At 42.4% G+C, this 16,193-nt stretch overlaps 1 protein-coding gene across 3 annotated transcripts; it reads right to left on the bottom strand.

The window, feature by feature from the left end:
• Positions 1 to 679: 679 nt before the first annotated feature.
• Positions 680 to 15,990, bottom strand: LOC121576608 (tetraspanin-3). 3 transcript variants are annotated; one of them, XM_041889869.2, is made up of 7 exons: positions 15,560 to 15,990; positions 13,514 to 13,705; positions 5,418 to 5,492; positions 4,093 to 4,194; positions 3,830 to 3,982; positions 3,656 to 3,739; positions 680 to 1,592 (listed from the first exon to the last, which is right to left on the bottom strand). In XM_041889869.2, exons 1-7 carry the CDS (start codon positions 15,620 to 15,622, stop codon positions 1,500 to 1,502), a joined length of 762 nt encoding a protein of 253 aa, XP_041745803.1. In that variant the 5' UTR covers positions 15,623 to 15,990; the 3' UTR covers positions 680 to 1,499. The 3 variants fall into 3 exon arrangements, with proteins under 3 accessions (XP_041745803.1, XP_041745804.1, XP_041745805.1); XM_041889870.2 differs by lacking the exon at positions 13,514 to 13,705; XM_041889871.1 differs by lacking the exons at positions 13,514 to 13,705; positions 15,560 to 15,990 and adding an exon at positions 6,490 to 6,804.
• Positions 15,991 to 16,193: the final 203 nt, after the last annotated feature.

The following is a 16,193-nucleotide window of genomic DNA, read 5'->3' as shown; positions in this document are numbered from 1 at the left end:
ATGGCAGCCCATTCTTGCATAATCAATGCTTGGAGTTTGTCAGAATTTATGGGTTTGTGTTTGTCTACCCGCCTCTTGAGGATTGACCACAAGTTCTCAATGGGATTAAGGTCTGGGGAGTTTCCTGGCCATAGACCCAAAATGTCAATGTTTTGTTTCCCGAGATATTAGTTATCACTTTTGCCTTATGGCAAGGTGCTCCATCATGCTGGAAAAGGCATTGTTCGCGCTGAAGCCTTCTTCACAACAATTGAACTTCTCTCCTTGAAGATCCGATAAATGGTTGATTTAGGTGCAATCTTACTAGCAGCAATATCCTTGCCTGTGAAGCCCTTTTTGTGCAAAGCAATGATGATGGCACGTGTTTCCTTGCAGGTAACCATGGTTAACAGAGGAAGAACAATGATTTCAAGCACCACCCTCCTTTTAAAACTTTCAGTCTGTTATTCTAACTCAATCAGCATGACAGAGTGATCTCCAGCCTTGTCCTCGTCAACACTCTCACCTGTGTTAACGAGAGAATCACTGACATGATGTCAGCTGGTCCTTTTGTGGCAGGGCTGAAATGCAGTGGAAATGTTTGGATTAAGTTCATTTTCATGGCAAAGAGGGACTTTGTAATTAATTGCAATTCATCTGATCACTCCTCATAACATTCTGGAGTATATGCAAATTGCCATCATAAAAACTGAGGCAGCAGACTTTGAAAATTAATATGTGTAATTCTCAAAACTTTTGACCACGACTGTACATCTCATGAGTGTGCTCAACTGCACACAGAAAGTACAACAGAAAAGCTCAGTAACAGTGCATGTGGATTATTCCTAAATAAGCCTGTTTAACTGCACTGAATCAAATGCCCACATTCTTGCAAAGCAGATCAGTTCATTTTCTGCACTTTGGTTACTACTCATTCCTGGTGGGTTGATCCAGTGACTTTGATTGGATACTGCCTATAGTTCCACTGCTTCTTATCAGAAACAGAATGGTGCTGTTGAAGGGTGAGGTCTGGACAAACAAAGCAGTAGCACAAGGCAACCTCGTACACACAGGGAATCTTCAACTCAGTTATTTACATGATAGATTTAAATATTTATAAAATATTCCAAAGCCATACACATAGTGCAAACAGACATGAGGAAAGTATTCCGTACAGTAGGTCCATAATTCAGAGGCTTCATCCTTGTCTACCTCAAACAACGAGGGGTAAAGCGTAAGTAGTCAGAGCAACAAATTAAACAAACAAAAAAAGTGTTTAAATCGCCATTTAAGAATTTGGCTTGTAGCAATAAAAAAAAATTATATATATATAATTACATAGCATGTAAATAAATAGGTTTTTCACCACTTCACCATTTTGGAGTATGAGCCACTGTGTGTGAGGAGCTTTTCAACTTACAGTAGAGGAAACCTGAACTACAAGCCAGTGAACCACCCTCCACTGACAAAGCCACGAGCCTAGGTGTGTGTGTGGTGTGTGAGAGAGTGTAGAGTCCTCCTTATGCGTAGGTTCCCCCTGTCATGAGAAGTTCGTAGGCAGGGTCACGGCTCCTCCGGCACAGCACCACAAAGGCACACAGCATCCCAAATACCTAGGCAAGGAAAACAGCAGGGGTTGAAGTATAGTGTCATCCATGTCTTCCATCCATACCTTCCTGAGGAGGTCACCTGTCAACCTCTGACCTGGACGCTAAGCTAACTAGTCTCCCAGGAAAGGCTGAGCAAGGACACAAAGATACTACATTAGCAGCAAACAGGGAAGCATCTGGGTCAAAAGCCTCTAGAAGTACTGCAAACCAGCAAATTCACATCCACACAGATGCCTCATCAGCCCATAAAATAAGATAATCTAATGATGAAATACAGAGGTGACATTATAAAAGGAAGAAACTACAGTACATTGATAAACAGCTATTTAAATGTAGACTAGGACCTTTTGCTGTCCAGTAATTTCGGTGAGAAAAACAAATCAAGTGATGAATGACAGAGCTTTAACGCAGCTCTCGCTCATGCAGCTGCCCCCTCATTGTGGTCAAACGAAAGGAATGAAAAGGGGTAAATCTAGCAAATAACATGCCGTCTTAATCCACCGACTTAATTTCGGTTAGAATATGATTATGAATATTTTTAACAAATCAAAGTAACTAATATATCAATCAAGTCAAGATAAATTGGCTGGGGACACCATTGTCTTAAGCCTCTATTTAGCCCAGTTTGAGATGACCTTGTGGTTATGCCATTCCCCCTTTCCCAGGAATTCCTAGATGTGAGTCAGCTGCATTTTCTCTGTCCCTATAGATGGGTTAGCTGACTGTCACGAAAACAATGCGCACGCTTCAATGGGACAGAAGTCTGAGTTGTTTTGATTCTGGATGGCCAGACAGCTTACCAACAATGACAAGAAACTGCCATGTGGGGAATCGTAAGTGACTTGTTTCAGGTAGTTTCATCTTATTCTTGATACCATGTCTTGTTTTGGAGGTGTTTTGACTAATTTCATGTCAATGCTAATATGGCTAAAATTCGCTAGCTAGCTAACCAGACAACTGTAACTATGTATTTGAGAGACAAGTGCTCATTTTGCAAATGTATTAATGTTTTCAATTAACATTGGAGACTAAATGTAGTTTACATGTTGACAACAATCTAAGCCAACCCAGTCAGATTTTCCCCATAGTTGCGCACGTGTCAGTTTTGTTGCTAAACAACCAACCTGTCTATGAAAAATGTAACAGTCCCCTCTGGGCCCTGTCCCTTGAGACTGCTGGAGTGTGGCAGGGGGGTTAACATAATAAGGGCATACCTCAGGCCCACTCAGCCTTCATACTGAATCACTTCATGACTCATACCATAAGCGCTTTTCAGACAGACAGCGGAAAGTCGCTGAGTACCCCGCAGAGTACCCCACTTGTCCCTCTAGTCAAAGCGGCTAGTGCCTTCACAAAATAGGGCAACAGCACAGATAGAACAATGAGACAGATATTTCACCGGATGTATACATGTGAAGCATGGCGTTTCCACTACCAAATATGGTAGTGAGAGGAAGCCCAGTGGCCGGCAGTGGAAGGAGATGGAACAAGATGGACTTTGGCCGACATTCTGCTAATCTTCTCATCGATGAAACATTTGATCTCAATTCAGTTTTCTGTTCCCAAAACTAGAATATGTTAAGAACAGAGTGGATAAAGTTTAATAGACTTTACCCTTTGCCAAAAAATTGGGTTGTTTAGAAGGAGAGCAAAGGCAAATTGAGTTATTGTACACACGCCCTTCACAAAGTAGGCGTTCTTTAACGGAAATATGCGAACGCATGCTAGAACGCGCCAACACAATTATTGTTATTGTTAAACGGGACTCTGTAAACTGATAGTTAGCCAGCTAGCTGGAGTGGGTAAGTTAGCCGGTCCTACTGTTGGACGTACGTGCTGATGCATCTCCACGCAAGCTACGTTTTCTACTGTGATTGGTCAACAACGCTGCTGACGTATATCACCACGCAAGCTACATTTTCTACTGTGATTGGTCAACAACGCTGGCGCCGCTTGAAAAATAGAGCAGAATCCTATTTTCTCCACCTTGGCTGAGCGGCTTCCACGGACACGGGCATCTCCACCCCATTAGTTGAAAGAAAGAGCTGATGGAAGTTTTATTGTACCTGAATTGCAGCGAATGTCAGTGCAGCCCAGATGACATACATAATAATCTCCTTTAGTTTCTTCACAACAAGGGCTTCACATCCCTGGAGACACACAAACAATACATTGTGTAAGAGAATCAATTTGTATATTATGCAAGCGAGAAAAGCATAGGTATGTTTTGGATCTCTTACCTCTGGATAGAGGTCTCCAGGATGGGCTAGAGAGCCTGTACAGTTGCTGATGTTAGGTTTGCAGCAGCTCACTGGTACACTGTTGTTTCGAGACTCATTAAACCAGCGTGTGTTCCTCCAGTCTGAGTAATTGTGAATCCCACAACAGTGGAGCTGCAGGCATGACAAATGGTGATGGTTAATACTAGGTCAATTCAATACAGCTTTAAATTACTTTTAAATTGTTACACAAAACATGAATTGCTCAAGTTTCATGCTCTCACCTGTCTTTGCACGTAGTCAATGGCACGGCTCGGAGCGTCTGTGTTGGTGCCATTGTACTCATTGTACACCTTCTGGATGGAGTGATTGACCTCATCTTCAACCTGTAAACAAACAGGTAACTGTGCTTAATAGGTCCATCTTACACAACCTCAATGCTTTTCTGATGAATACCAATCACTATATCCAATCACTTCACTTTGGATAGCACTTTTCCTGTCATGGGAAAACGAATCTCCAAACATGTAGGCTAAATAGAAAACGACATAGCGGCTATTATGTTTTCCATGGAGAAAATGGGTAATATTGTGGTTGGTAGAAAAACATTTCCCATTGGGAACGTATCCAGAGAATTGGTATCCTGAACAAAATATTTATTGCACAAACGTACTGTCTCCTTGATATGTACTTTACTTAAACCCTATTCGCATGGAACTAGTTTTACTAGAGAATGTTGGTTACGTAATCATTACCTCAGAATATCCGTTATTCCAAAGGAAGATTCAGACGGGATTTGTTTTTTCCAAACAGACCCCTGTAATTCTGGAGGTTTTTATTCTAGGCTTGAAGATATTTCAACATATCCAGGTGATAACAGGCTACACTGATAACTAGTGCTTGACTACCTAACAATTTTTGGTATAGTGTCGCCACAATATTTTAATTGAGGAAGTGTGATCATAATCATTATTTTAGCGATCTGCAGTAGACATTGTAAATGCCCCCCAGCCTGCAGATGTGAGCTAAACAGCGCACTTGCACTTGAGATGCGCTTTTAGGCTATGGATGAGAAAGTGAACTTGTCATTGCCAAAAGTTAGCTCAGTTGGAATGCTGCTTTGCGATCTATTAACAGCAAAGGTTGCATTAAATAGGAGCAATATTTTTTTTCATTACACATTTGCCGATGTTCAATTCTTTGGCACAAACATATAAACAAAAGCATTCACTGTGAAAGTTGATACATGTACAGTAGGTCCTTCATATATAGGTTATGTGCAGCATTTAGTTTTAAGCATCAATTTATCTAACCAGTTATTGTTTTCTTGCTCAAACCACAAGCAACACCTGTCAAACTCAAGACATTTCTCTCAAAACACAGGGATGTCGTTTCGCACGTGACTAGTATTATCAGAGGACCTTGGAGTTAGTCGACAAACAGTAGGTTTTAGGAATTATTACTCTCCTGCTATGTAAAAAATGACCGACATGGCAGAGTCGGACGGGGGACTTAAATTACGGATGTGGTAATTTGTGCTCGTACACATAATTACACAACCCCAACTCTCCCAGTAAAACTAGTCCCATGCAAATAGGGCTTTACACACCTTTGATCTGTAAATATAACCAAAAACCACCACAGCCACTTCCGTCACAAACACCAGCAGGAGAAGGACGACAAACTGTGGGGAAAAGAGGAATAATTAAACATAGAAGAAACTCCTGAAAATAAAAGGGTGCCTAGCATTCATAAGATGCATATTTAAATCAATAAACTGTAATGAAGCATTATCCAACATGATACAAAACATGAACTCTTATATCTGTAGCCTGAACCGAGGCTATGCATTTAGTAATCGGTCATCAGGATTGAGGGTAGGGGTGGGCAATATGAACTAAAATTCATATCACAATATTTTCTTTCCACTGTCCGGACGATAACGATATATCACGATATACTGTACACTTAAAAAAATAAAAATGTTACTTCTGTTGTAAAGCTGTGCAAACATGAAACATAAACAAAGGTATATGAGTTAAATAAATATGCAGTAAAATGAAATGTACTCATATTTAAAGTACTCAAGATGTAAACTTTTTCCTGCCAAATATAAGAATTGCATAACACCGGTTATGAATTCAAGTTGTAAACCTTTTCAAATTAACTTCAAGCATTAACCAGAGTCTGTATGTTTCTCAGTTCAGCATGTAACAATTCACTGCCTCCCTCTTCACAAGTTCAGTGCCAGGAACACCAGCCTATTGACTGTTTCTGGCTTCAAAGTTGCCTGTGGCATGTGACCACATTGCCCCCAGTGCTAAATGCTCTCTCAGAGGGTGAACTTGTGGCAGGGATGCATAAGTATTTCTTTGTCAGACAACTCAATTGTGGGAAGTTGGATGCGTCAACTCGCCACCACTCCAAAGGATCAGCCTCACTGTCTGCTGCCAGCATCAGAGTGTAGCCATCCAGCTCTTGCTCGATGACCTGTCTCTGGGTTCTTAAGGCAGGTGCACTACTGGTTTTCTTAAAGAAGCTTCCAAGGCTCTTCTTGGACTTCTTTGCTGATTGTGGAGCAGTGGCAGCTTCTTTCTCTCACTCTGGTCCTCTTCAAGAGATAAGTCTCCCATGGCTGTGTTCCCTACCAGAAGGGCTTCTGTCTCGGAGGCAGCTCTCACCTTCATCAGCTTCTCAGTGGTCTTGTAGGTGGTCTTGAACCTTGGGTCCAGAAAGGTAGCCATGGTGAGCAGCTCATCTGTTTCAGGCTCGGTGTTTTTGTCATTCAGGTAATTGGAGGACCCTCATCTTAATCTCTCAGGTCAGTTTGGCTTCGCCCTCATTTGATTTCAGAACCTCAGTCTTGAACAAATGGAGGACCGGCTTCAGATAGGACACAAGTATGTCTCTCCTGACAGAGCATCTGTGAAATCCTGGAGGGGCTTAAGTGTAGGACATACAGTGGGGAGAACAAGTATTTGATACACTGCCGATTTTGCAGGTTTTCCTACTTACAAAGCATGTAGAGGTCTTTAATTTTTATCATAGGTACACTTCAACTGTGAGAGACGGAATCTAAAACAAAAATCCAGAAAATCACATTGTATGATTTTAAAGTAATTCATTTGCATTTTATTGCATGACATAAGTATTTGATCACCTACCAACCAGTAAGAATTCCGGCTCTCACAGACCTGTTAGTTTTTCTTTAAGAAGCCCTCCTGTTCTCCACTCATTACCTGTATTAACTGCACCTGTTTGAACTCGTTACCTGTATAAAAGACACCTGTCCACACACTCAAACAGACTCCAACCTCTCCACAATGGCCAAGACCAGAGAGCTGTGTAAGGACATCAGGGATAAAATTGTAGACCTGCACAAGGCTGGGATGGGCTACAGGACAATAGGCAAGCAGCTTGGTGAGAAGGCAACAACTGTCGGCGCAATTATTAGAAAATGGAAGAAGTTCAAGATGACGGTCAATCACCCTCGGTCTGGGGCTCCATGCAAGATCTCACCTCGTGGGGCATCAATGATCATGAGGAAGGTGAGGGATCAGCCCAGAACTACACGGCAGGACCTGGTCAATGACCTGAAGAGAGCTGGGACCACAGTCTCAAAGAAAACCATTAGTAACACACTACGCCGTCATGGATTAAAATCCTGCAGCGCACGCAAGGTCCCCCTGCTCAAGCCAGCGCATGTCCAGGCCTGTCTGAAGTTTGCCAATGACCATCTGGATGATCCAGAGGAGGAATGGGAGAAGGTCATGTGGTCTGATGAGACAAAAATAGAGCTTTTTGGTCTAAACCCCAAGAACACCATCCCAACCGTGAAGCATGGAGGTGGAAACATCATTCTTTGGGGAGGCTTTTCTGCAAAGGGGACAGGACGACTGCACCGTATTGAGGGGAGGATGGATGGGGCCATGTATCGCGAGATCTTGGCCAACAACCTCCTTCCCTCAGTAAGAGCATTGAAGATGGGTCGTGGCTGGGTCTTCCAGCATGACAATGACCCGAAACACACAGCCAGGGCAACTAAGGAGTGGCTCCGTAAGAAGCATCTCAAGGTCCTGGAGTGGCCTAGCCAGTCTCCAGACCTGAACCCAATAGAAAATCTTTGGAGGGAGCTGAAAGTCCGTATTGTCCAGCGACAGCCCTGAAACCTGAAGGATCTGGAGAAGGTCTGTATGGAGGAGTGGGCCAAAATCCCTGCTGCAATGTGTGCAAACCTGGTCAAGCCCTACAGGAAACTTATGATTTCTGTAATTGCAAACAAAGGTTTCTGTACCAAATATTAAGTTCTGCTTTTCTGATGTATCAAATACTTATGTCATGCAATAAAATGCAAATGTATTACTTAAAAATCATACAATGTGATTTTCTGGATTTTTGTTTTAGATTCCGTCTCTCACAGTTGAAGTGTACCTATGATAAAAATTACAGACCTCTACATGCTTTGTAAGTAGGAAAACCTGCAAAATCGGCAGTGTATCAAATACTTGTTCTCCCCACTGTAAGTATGTCTCTCCTGACAGGGCATCTGTGAAATCCTGGAGGGGCTTAAGTGCTGCCAGGAGGGTGCAAGGTGCCGTGTTTTTTTGTCTGCTGCCAGGACTTGTGTGATGGCCTTTTCCTGCTCCAGGACTCTTTCCATCATCTGCAGCCGAGATCCCCACCTTGTCGGGGATTCCGTGATGAGCTTGTGGAGGGGCAGGCTCAGTTTATCCTGTGCACTTGTCAGGGCCTTCTGCTTCTTCCAACTATAGGAAAATGTGCTGACCACTTTCTTGCACACTCCTGTGGCCCGGGAAACCCAAGGTTTGTTTTGGACACTCCTCTCTGAAAAATAAAAAGGTGAAAAAGAATTACATATGAATCACAATTATTCAATAGAAATAACATTGCATCAGCTGTAATTACAACAATTTACAGCATGGCCACTGGACATGATTACAAATGTAATCCATCTATAGATGTACATACAACTGTTGTGATTAAGAGAGCTGTTGCTTTAAAAAACAAGATCATTTATTGAGTAGGCTATTTATTATTGAAAGAGAGAGGATAGATTAATATATTGAAACCATAGGCTAATGTATCAATTATAAATAAAAGGAATGTAATCCATGTAATGTTTGGATATTGCACACATTTACAAATATTATAGATTTGCATAGCTGTGTGTGTATATGTATGTACAGTGGGGAAAAAAAGTATTTAGTCAGCCACCAATTGTGCAAGTTCTCCCACTTAAAAAGATGAGAGAGGCCTGTAATTTTCATCATAGGTACACGTCAACTATAACAGACAAATTGAGAAAAACAAATCCAGAAAATCACATTGTAGGATTTTTTATGAATTTATGGTGGAAAATAAGTATTTGGTCACCTACAAACAAGCAAGATTTCTGGCTCTCACAGACCTGTAACAACTTCTTTAAGAGGCTCCTCTGTCCTCCACTCGTTACCTGTATTAATGGCACCTGTTTGAACTTGTTATCAGTATAAAAGACACCTGTCCACAACCTCAAACAGTCACACTCCAAACTCCACTATGGCCAAGACCAAAGAGCTGTCAAAGGACACCAGAAACAAAATTGTAGACCTGCACCAGGCTGGGAAGACTGAATCTGCAATAGGTAAGCAGCTTGGTTTGAAGAAATCAACTGTGGGAGCAATTATTAGGAAATGGAAGACATACAAGACCACTGATAATCTCCCTCGATCTGGGGCTCCACGCAAGATCTCACCCGTGGGGTCAAAATGATCACAAGAACGGTGAGCAAAAATCCCAGAACTACACGGGGGGACCTAGTGAATGACCTGCAGAGAGCTGGGACCAAAGTAACAAAGCCTACCATCAGTAACACACTACACCGCCAGGGACTCAAATCCTGCAGTGCCAGACGTGTCCCCCTGCTTAAGCCAGAACATGTCCAGGCCCGTCTGAAGTTTGCTAGAGTGCATTTGGATGATCCAGAAGAGGATTGGGAGAATGTCATATGGTCAGATGAAACCAAAATAGAACTTTTTGGTCAAAACTCAACTCGTCGTGTTTGGAGGACAAAGAATGCTGAGTTGCATCCAAAGAACACCATACCTACTGTGAAGCATGGGGGTGGAAACATCATGCTTCGGGGCTGTTTTTCTGCAAAGGGACCAGGACGACTGATCCGTGTAAAGGAAAGAATGAATGGGGCCATGTATCGTGAGATTTTGAGTGAAAACCTCCTTCCATCAGCAAGGGCATTGAAGATGAAACGTGGCTGGGTCTTTCAGCATGACAATGATCCCAAACACACCGCCCGGGCAACGAAGGAGTGGCTTCGTAAGAAGCATTTCAAGGTCCTGGAGTGGCCTAGCCAGTCTCCAGATCTCAACCCCATAGAAAATCTTTGGAGGGAGTTGAAAGTCCGTGTTGCCCAGCGACAGCCCCAAAACATCACTGCTCTAGAGGAGATCTGCATGGAGGAATGGGCCAAAATACCAGCAACAGTGTGTGAAAACCTTGTGAAGACTTACAGAAAACGTTTGACCTGTGTCATTGCCAACAAAGGGTACCGTATTTTCCGCACTATAAGGCGCACTTAAAAGCCTTTAATTTTCTCCAAAAACGACAGTGCGCCTTATAATCCGGAGCGCCTTATATATGGATCAATTGGTTAATTGGTTGATCCATGCTGGTTGTACACGCCGCTCAAGGCGCTCTGTCAAAGTGTTTCAGTATGAAAAACCAATAAAAACAATTTAATAATAATGAAATGTTTCAGTACGACTGGTAAACTACAAAGCCGCACCGCTTGCAGCATTACGGCTACCGTTGTCAGTAAACACTGGTACTGTGCTTACTCACAGTCCCACACCACTTGTCTGTGTATAAAGACCCCAAAATGGCAGCTTTCAAGAGACACGCTTACGACGCAGAGTTCAAGCTCAAGGCTGTCGGTCACGCAGTAGAATATGGGAATAGAGCAGCAGCGAGAGAATTCAACATTAATGAATCAATGGGCTGATATATCAGTCTCAACTGTGGTCCAAGCTTTCACGAAGGCAGGAATAATCTCTAAACTGCCAGGCAACAGCAGCGACACTGACTCGGATAATGACGAGAGGGAGCCGGGCAGGTTGGATGCCGTAGTCGCCCAACTGTTCAATTCGGACACTGAAGAAGAAGAATTCGAGGGATTCGTGGACGGGGAATGAACTGAAAAAGTGAGCTTTACGTGTTATACGTAACTGAACAATGTTGAGTTATGCACTAACGTTTGATTTAGTGGTATCAGACTGTTTCTTTTACTACGTGTTTACTGAATCAGGGAAAAGTTCCCCTCCACGTTGGGGAGAAGAGTGAGCAAGGCTGGGAGATATTGTTAATATGCACATTAACGTTTGAACAACGTTACCATGGGAGTGAACGGAGTTGTCAGAACGCTTAATCCAGGCTCTGTCGTAGCTGGCCGCGACCGGGAGACCCATGGGGCGGCGCACAATTGGCCCAGCGTCGTCCAGGGTAGGGGAGGGAATTGCCGGCAGGGATGTAGCTCAGTTGGTAGAGCATGGTGTTTGCAACACCAGGGCTGTGGGTTCAATTCCCACGGGGGTATAAAAAATAATGTATGCACTAACTGTAAATCGCTCTGGATAAGAGCGTCTGCTAAATGACTAAAATGTAAAATGTAAATGTTAATAAAGTTTGACTTTATCTGACTGTTTTGTTGACATTCCCTTTAGCACAGCTCCATCTAGTGGATGCATAACGCAACCCCAGTCAATCGTTTGACTATTTTCTATTCTATGCGCTTTATAATCCGGTGCGCCCTATATATGAAAACAGTTCTAAAATAAACCAGTCATTGAAGGTGCGCCTTATAATCCGGTGCGCCCTATATATGAAAACAGTTCTAAAATAAACCAGTCATTGAAGGTGCGCCTTATAATCCGGTGCGCTTTATAGTGCGGAAAATACGGTATATAACAAAGTATTGAGAAACTTTTGTTATTGACCAAATACTTATTTTCCACCATAATTTGCAAATAAATTCATTAAAAATCCTACAATGTGATTTTCTGGAAAAAATTCTCATTTTGTCTGTCATAGTTGACGTGTACCTATGATGAAAATTACAGGCCTCTCTCATCTTTTTAAGTGGGAGAACTTGCACAATTGGTGGCTGACTAAATACTTTTTTCCCCCCCACTGTATGTATGTATTTATACATATATACATACGGCTTAACGTATAAGGAGGATCAGGGAGTGTAGTCAGCTATAACTTTAAACAGAGGAGATAAGGAAAACAATAGTTATTCTGCATTTTAAGTTACGTTATTTTTCTACCTAGCTCTGTGTTTTGGAAGTTGAAACTTACCAATAGCAATGTGTAGCCTGTGTCCGAAACATCCTAGTCTTGTCCATTTGTTCAGCTCCAATGCTTTGACGATGTTCGATCCGCTGTCAGTAGTCATACATACTTGACGCGACTTTCAAGCCCCAGGATGAAAGTGCCTCCCTCAGCCCAGCTGCAATTATTTATCCGGTGTGGTCGTCTGGGAAATAAGAGGTCTGAAGGCATTTGCTTTGCAGCTTCCAGTTGTCGTCAATGTAATGAATCGTGAGGCTAATGTATGGCTCAGTGGTCCGGCTTGACCATAAGTCGGTAGAGAAGAACGCAGCGTTATGGATTTCGTTGGCAACTCGGTCTCGACATTCTGTGCAGAGTTCTGGCAGACATGTTTTGCTGAAGTATTTACGGCTCGGGATCTCGTATCTTGGGTCTAGAGTTCGAATCAACTTTCTGAAACAGTCTTTCTCCACAGTTTGAATTGGTTACATGTCTTTTGCTATGTGATACGTAATTGCATTCATTATCTCATTCCACTTCTTGCTCTTCTTGTCATAGGGAGCACCACTAACGAATAGCTGAGTGCGGGTCTGGCTTGAAGATGTCTTGGGACTCGCTCCGCTGCTCCGGGGGTTTGTTGCACACATTCTGGTAGATTCTTCATATTCACGCACATGCAGGGTTTTCAGGTGGTGAAAAAGATTGCTGGTGTTTCCACCTTTGGCTAGCACAATGCGTCAACACAACCTACACAGTACTGTTTGCCTTTGGCTAGCACAATGCGTCAACACAACTTACACAGTACTGTTTGTTGGTCGAGGTCGGATATCTTAAAGTCAAACCAGTTCCAAACGACAGAGGAGGCCCCCTTTTTTCGAACCAATTCTTCGTCGTCCTGCAAATCAACCTCAATAGCGTTCTTTTTTTGTCTTCAGTCATCCTCAATGCTTGCTTACACTTGTGCGCTTGATTTTCAGACACTTTTGCTAACGAAAGGAGTTTACTTCACTAAATGTTCGTTTACTCTGCAGTTGCGCATGCTTGTTTGTTGACTTAGATTGGCGGGCAGATTGTGTGTAACGTCCATTCTTCTAGTTTTTTTTATTTGCTAAAAAAGGCTGTTTTTGTAAAATAAAGAATTTGAACTAGCCCACTAGGCTGTATAATTTGACAGAAATGTTGAACTAAACAAAAACGCCTTATTTCATACATTAATTTATCATGACATGCACGATATGGCAAAATCCATATCATGGCACAACGTCATACCGGTATACCGCCCACCCCTAATTGAGGGATATGATATCTGAGCCCAGGTTGAACGTTGTAGTAGTAGGTGATAAGAAAATATTCACTAACCGTTGCAAGCCCAGAGCGGCTTTCTCGTATTGTGGCACAACATCCAATAAGACCGATGATGAAAAGGAGGCCTCCTACTGCAATTATGGTCACAGCAGGGATAAGGGTGTACACATCTTCAAAGAAGTGGTCATAGTCATCATAGGTTATGAACACGTAGGCTCCAACATAGCACAAAATCCCTGCTGCTGCCTGTGTGTTTTTTGGGGGGGGGGAAATAGTATTAATACCACAAAAAAGCATATTCAAAAAAAATGTATGTTAAAATGAGTACAGCCTCTCTGAGTCTGATGGTCCCTGAGAGGATATGGTAGACCTTGCTCTCGAGAACCCAAGGCATTAACAAGGCATTCTGCCTTATCCCAAGGGTTCTCCGCTACAAGCACCGCTTAACATTTAGAAACGTCAATAATCATCGCTTGCGATTCGGGTTTCGAAACATATGGAATGTCTCTCTCAAATCAGCGAGAAATAATCGTTCCAAAAAAATACACACACTTACTGTAGCAGGTTTGCACAGATCCATACGGTTGTGTGCCTCCAGCTGCCAAACTACACTTCTACTACACTTCCTTCCCAGTTCGCTTACACACAGGTGTTCCAGAACACTAGATAGCCAATTCGCACAGGTGGTCACCTCTGTCTTCCGTAAACAAGCGCTGTAACGTGTAGATATGGCCATGTGTGAACACTAACCCTAAAAAAAGGTGTTTAACCTTTTGTATTTAGAAAATTATTTCTCGCTGATATGAAAAATTGGTCCTTATGTACCCACATCTGCCCCCATTGCGAGCAAAACATTTTAGTGGCCCCCCTCTTCACAGTCTACACATTTTGCCATGGGGTGTAGAGAAAATGTTGCAGTTTTAAAGCAAGTTTTTGCCTGCAATTGTACACATTTTGCCATGGGGCGGAGAGAAGATTTTGCTCTTTATAACAAATGTCATGCAAGTCTACTCATTTTGCCTTGGGCAGAGAGGAAAATGTGCTGTTTTACAGCTAATTTCCTGCAATTCTACACATGTTGCCATAGAGTGGAGAGGTATGTTTGCAGTTTTTAATATGATATCTGAGTGAGACTGACTAACAAAATCAATGCCCCCCCAACCAGTAATTAGACCATGATAACAAGTTTAGATAATTGTACGCTCAACTAATTTAGCAATCTAAAAAAATGTACCTGACATGGGCTAATTGACTGACTATCAGTGACTGACATAAGAGAGAAACTGCTGATGCACAACCACATTTCGAAATTGTGTAGTATTCTACTATTTTAACTCGCAACAGTAAGTTGCGACCCCGACTCAGTTTCCCATAAACCGCTGGCAAAGTTGCCCATCCCTGTGTTAAAGGTAGTTAGTGTATATGAATGGGCTAACCTAGGCCTAATAAAAAATATAAAAAAAAGAGCCCAATCTTGAGCGGGCTAAGGATGGCCTGAACGGTGTATGTCTGACACAAAAGCATAACTATTACAACCATCCTATTTGCATTACAATAACTCAATCCTTCAATTGGAATGATTTGATTGATCACTGACTGGCAAAGTTCAATACAGAACAGTGTTTATTGATCTTTCAAACATCATCCTAACATATTGAAGTTCAGAAAAAGAGCAGCTAACAAAGACTTTATGTTGAGGACCATTGTGGCTAAAAGGGGAAGACTCCAGTGCAGGCAGTGCCTTTCGTCCTGGGAAAAATGGGCCACAAAAGCCCTGCATGAAACTCCCTCTAGCAGCAGTAGCCAAAGCAACCTGACAGGAAAGAAAGAGATAGAGGCGAAGGAAATGTTCAGCCAACTATTTTGGGATAGCTAAAAGGGATAGCAACAACATGACCGCAATAACATTGCATTAGAATAACCAAAAACCCAAATTCTCAAACAGTAGCTAACTATATTGAAGCTAAAGATAGACAAACAGCCACAGGGCCGAGGTTGCCTTGAATGGCTAGCAGGTTGCTTCCAAATTTGCTGCGTATAATGTTGAGGAAGGGATGTTGCGCATTAATTCCCAATCGACAAGATGTCGTTTTAACTTACCCAAAAAATGAGGTTCAGAAAAACCAGCACAGTCTTTGATGAGGTGATACCACACTGCCCCATGTTTAATACAGGTTTTGTCTATTATTATGGTAAAAACGTATTTGTAAAATGGCTGGCTATGTACTCCTGCGTTTGTAATCCATGCCCGACTGGAGCGTATTCTCTTGACTCCCACACACCCGAGCGCCAGCACCACAGAAATCAACCAGTTTGAGGTCATGTGACCCGATGTTGCAACCTCAACAGCTCATCCTAGCAGCAAATATGTTTTATAACTAACTCATTGTTCTATCTGTGCTATCAGTGTTTGTATCATAATGACAAAAACATATGGATCAGTGAGTACATTTACATATGTAAAGGACATCACGCTGCTTGCTTAGCGAGTCCACTTCCTCCCTATTCGTCCCATGCATACTGGCACGACCTCTGCCTCACAAACACACGTGACTTCTTCTTCTTCTTCTTCTTCGATTAGGTTTAACGGCGGTTGGCATCCAATAAATGTTGCATTATCGCCACCTACTAGACTGGAGTACAACTCCCTTAAACTTTACATTTAACATTTTACATTTTAGTCATTTAGCAGACGCTCTTATCCAGAGCGATTTAAAGTTAGTGAGTGCATACA

Source organism: Coregonus clupeaformis, chromosome 11, assembly GCF_020615455.1.
Source record: "Coregonus clupeaformis isolate EN_2021a chromosome 11, ASM2061545v1, whole genome shotgun sequence".
Classification (NCBI taxonomy): domain Eukaryota; kingdom Metazoa; phylum Chordata; class Actinopteri; order Salmoniformes; family Salmonidae; genus Coregonus; species Coregonus clupeaformis.
Note: the sequence above shows the minus strand (reverse complement) of the source record. Positions and strands in the feature narration are given on the sequence as shown.

Excerpts from the sequence above, each read along its gene's own strand:
- LOC121576608 (XM_041889869.2), bottom strand. The coding sequence starts at position 15,622 with ATGGGGCAGTGTGGTATCACCTCATCAAAGACTGTGCTGGTTTTTCTG. Across the intron at positions 4,195-5,417 it reads GTTATATTTACAGATCAAAG|GTTGAAGATGAGGTCAATCA; the intron begins GTGTGTAAAGCC and ends GTTTGTTTACAG. Across the intron at positions 3,983-4,092 it reads TTGACTACGTGCAAAGACAG|CTCCACTGTTGTGGGATTCA; the intron begins GTGAGAGCATGA and ends TCATGCCTGCAG.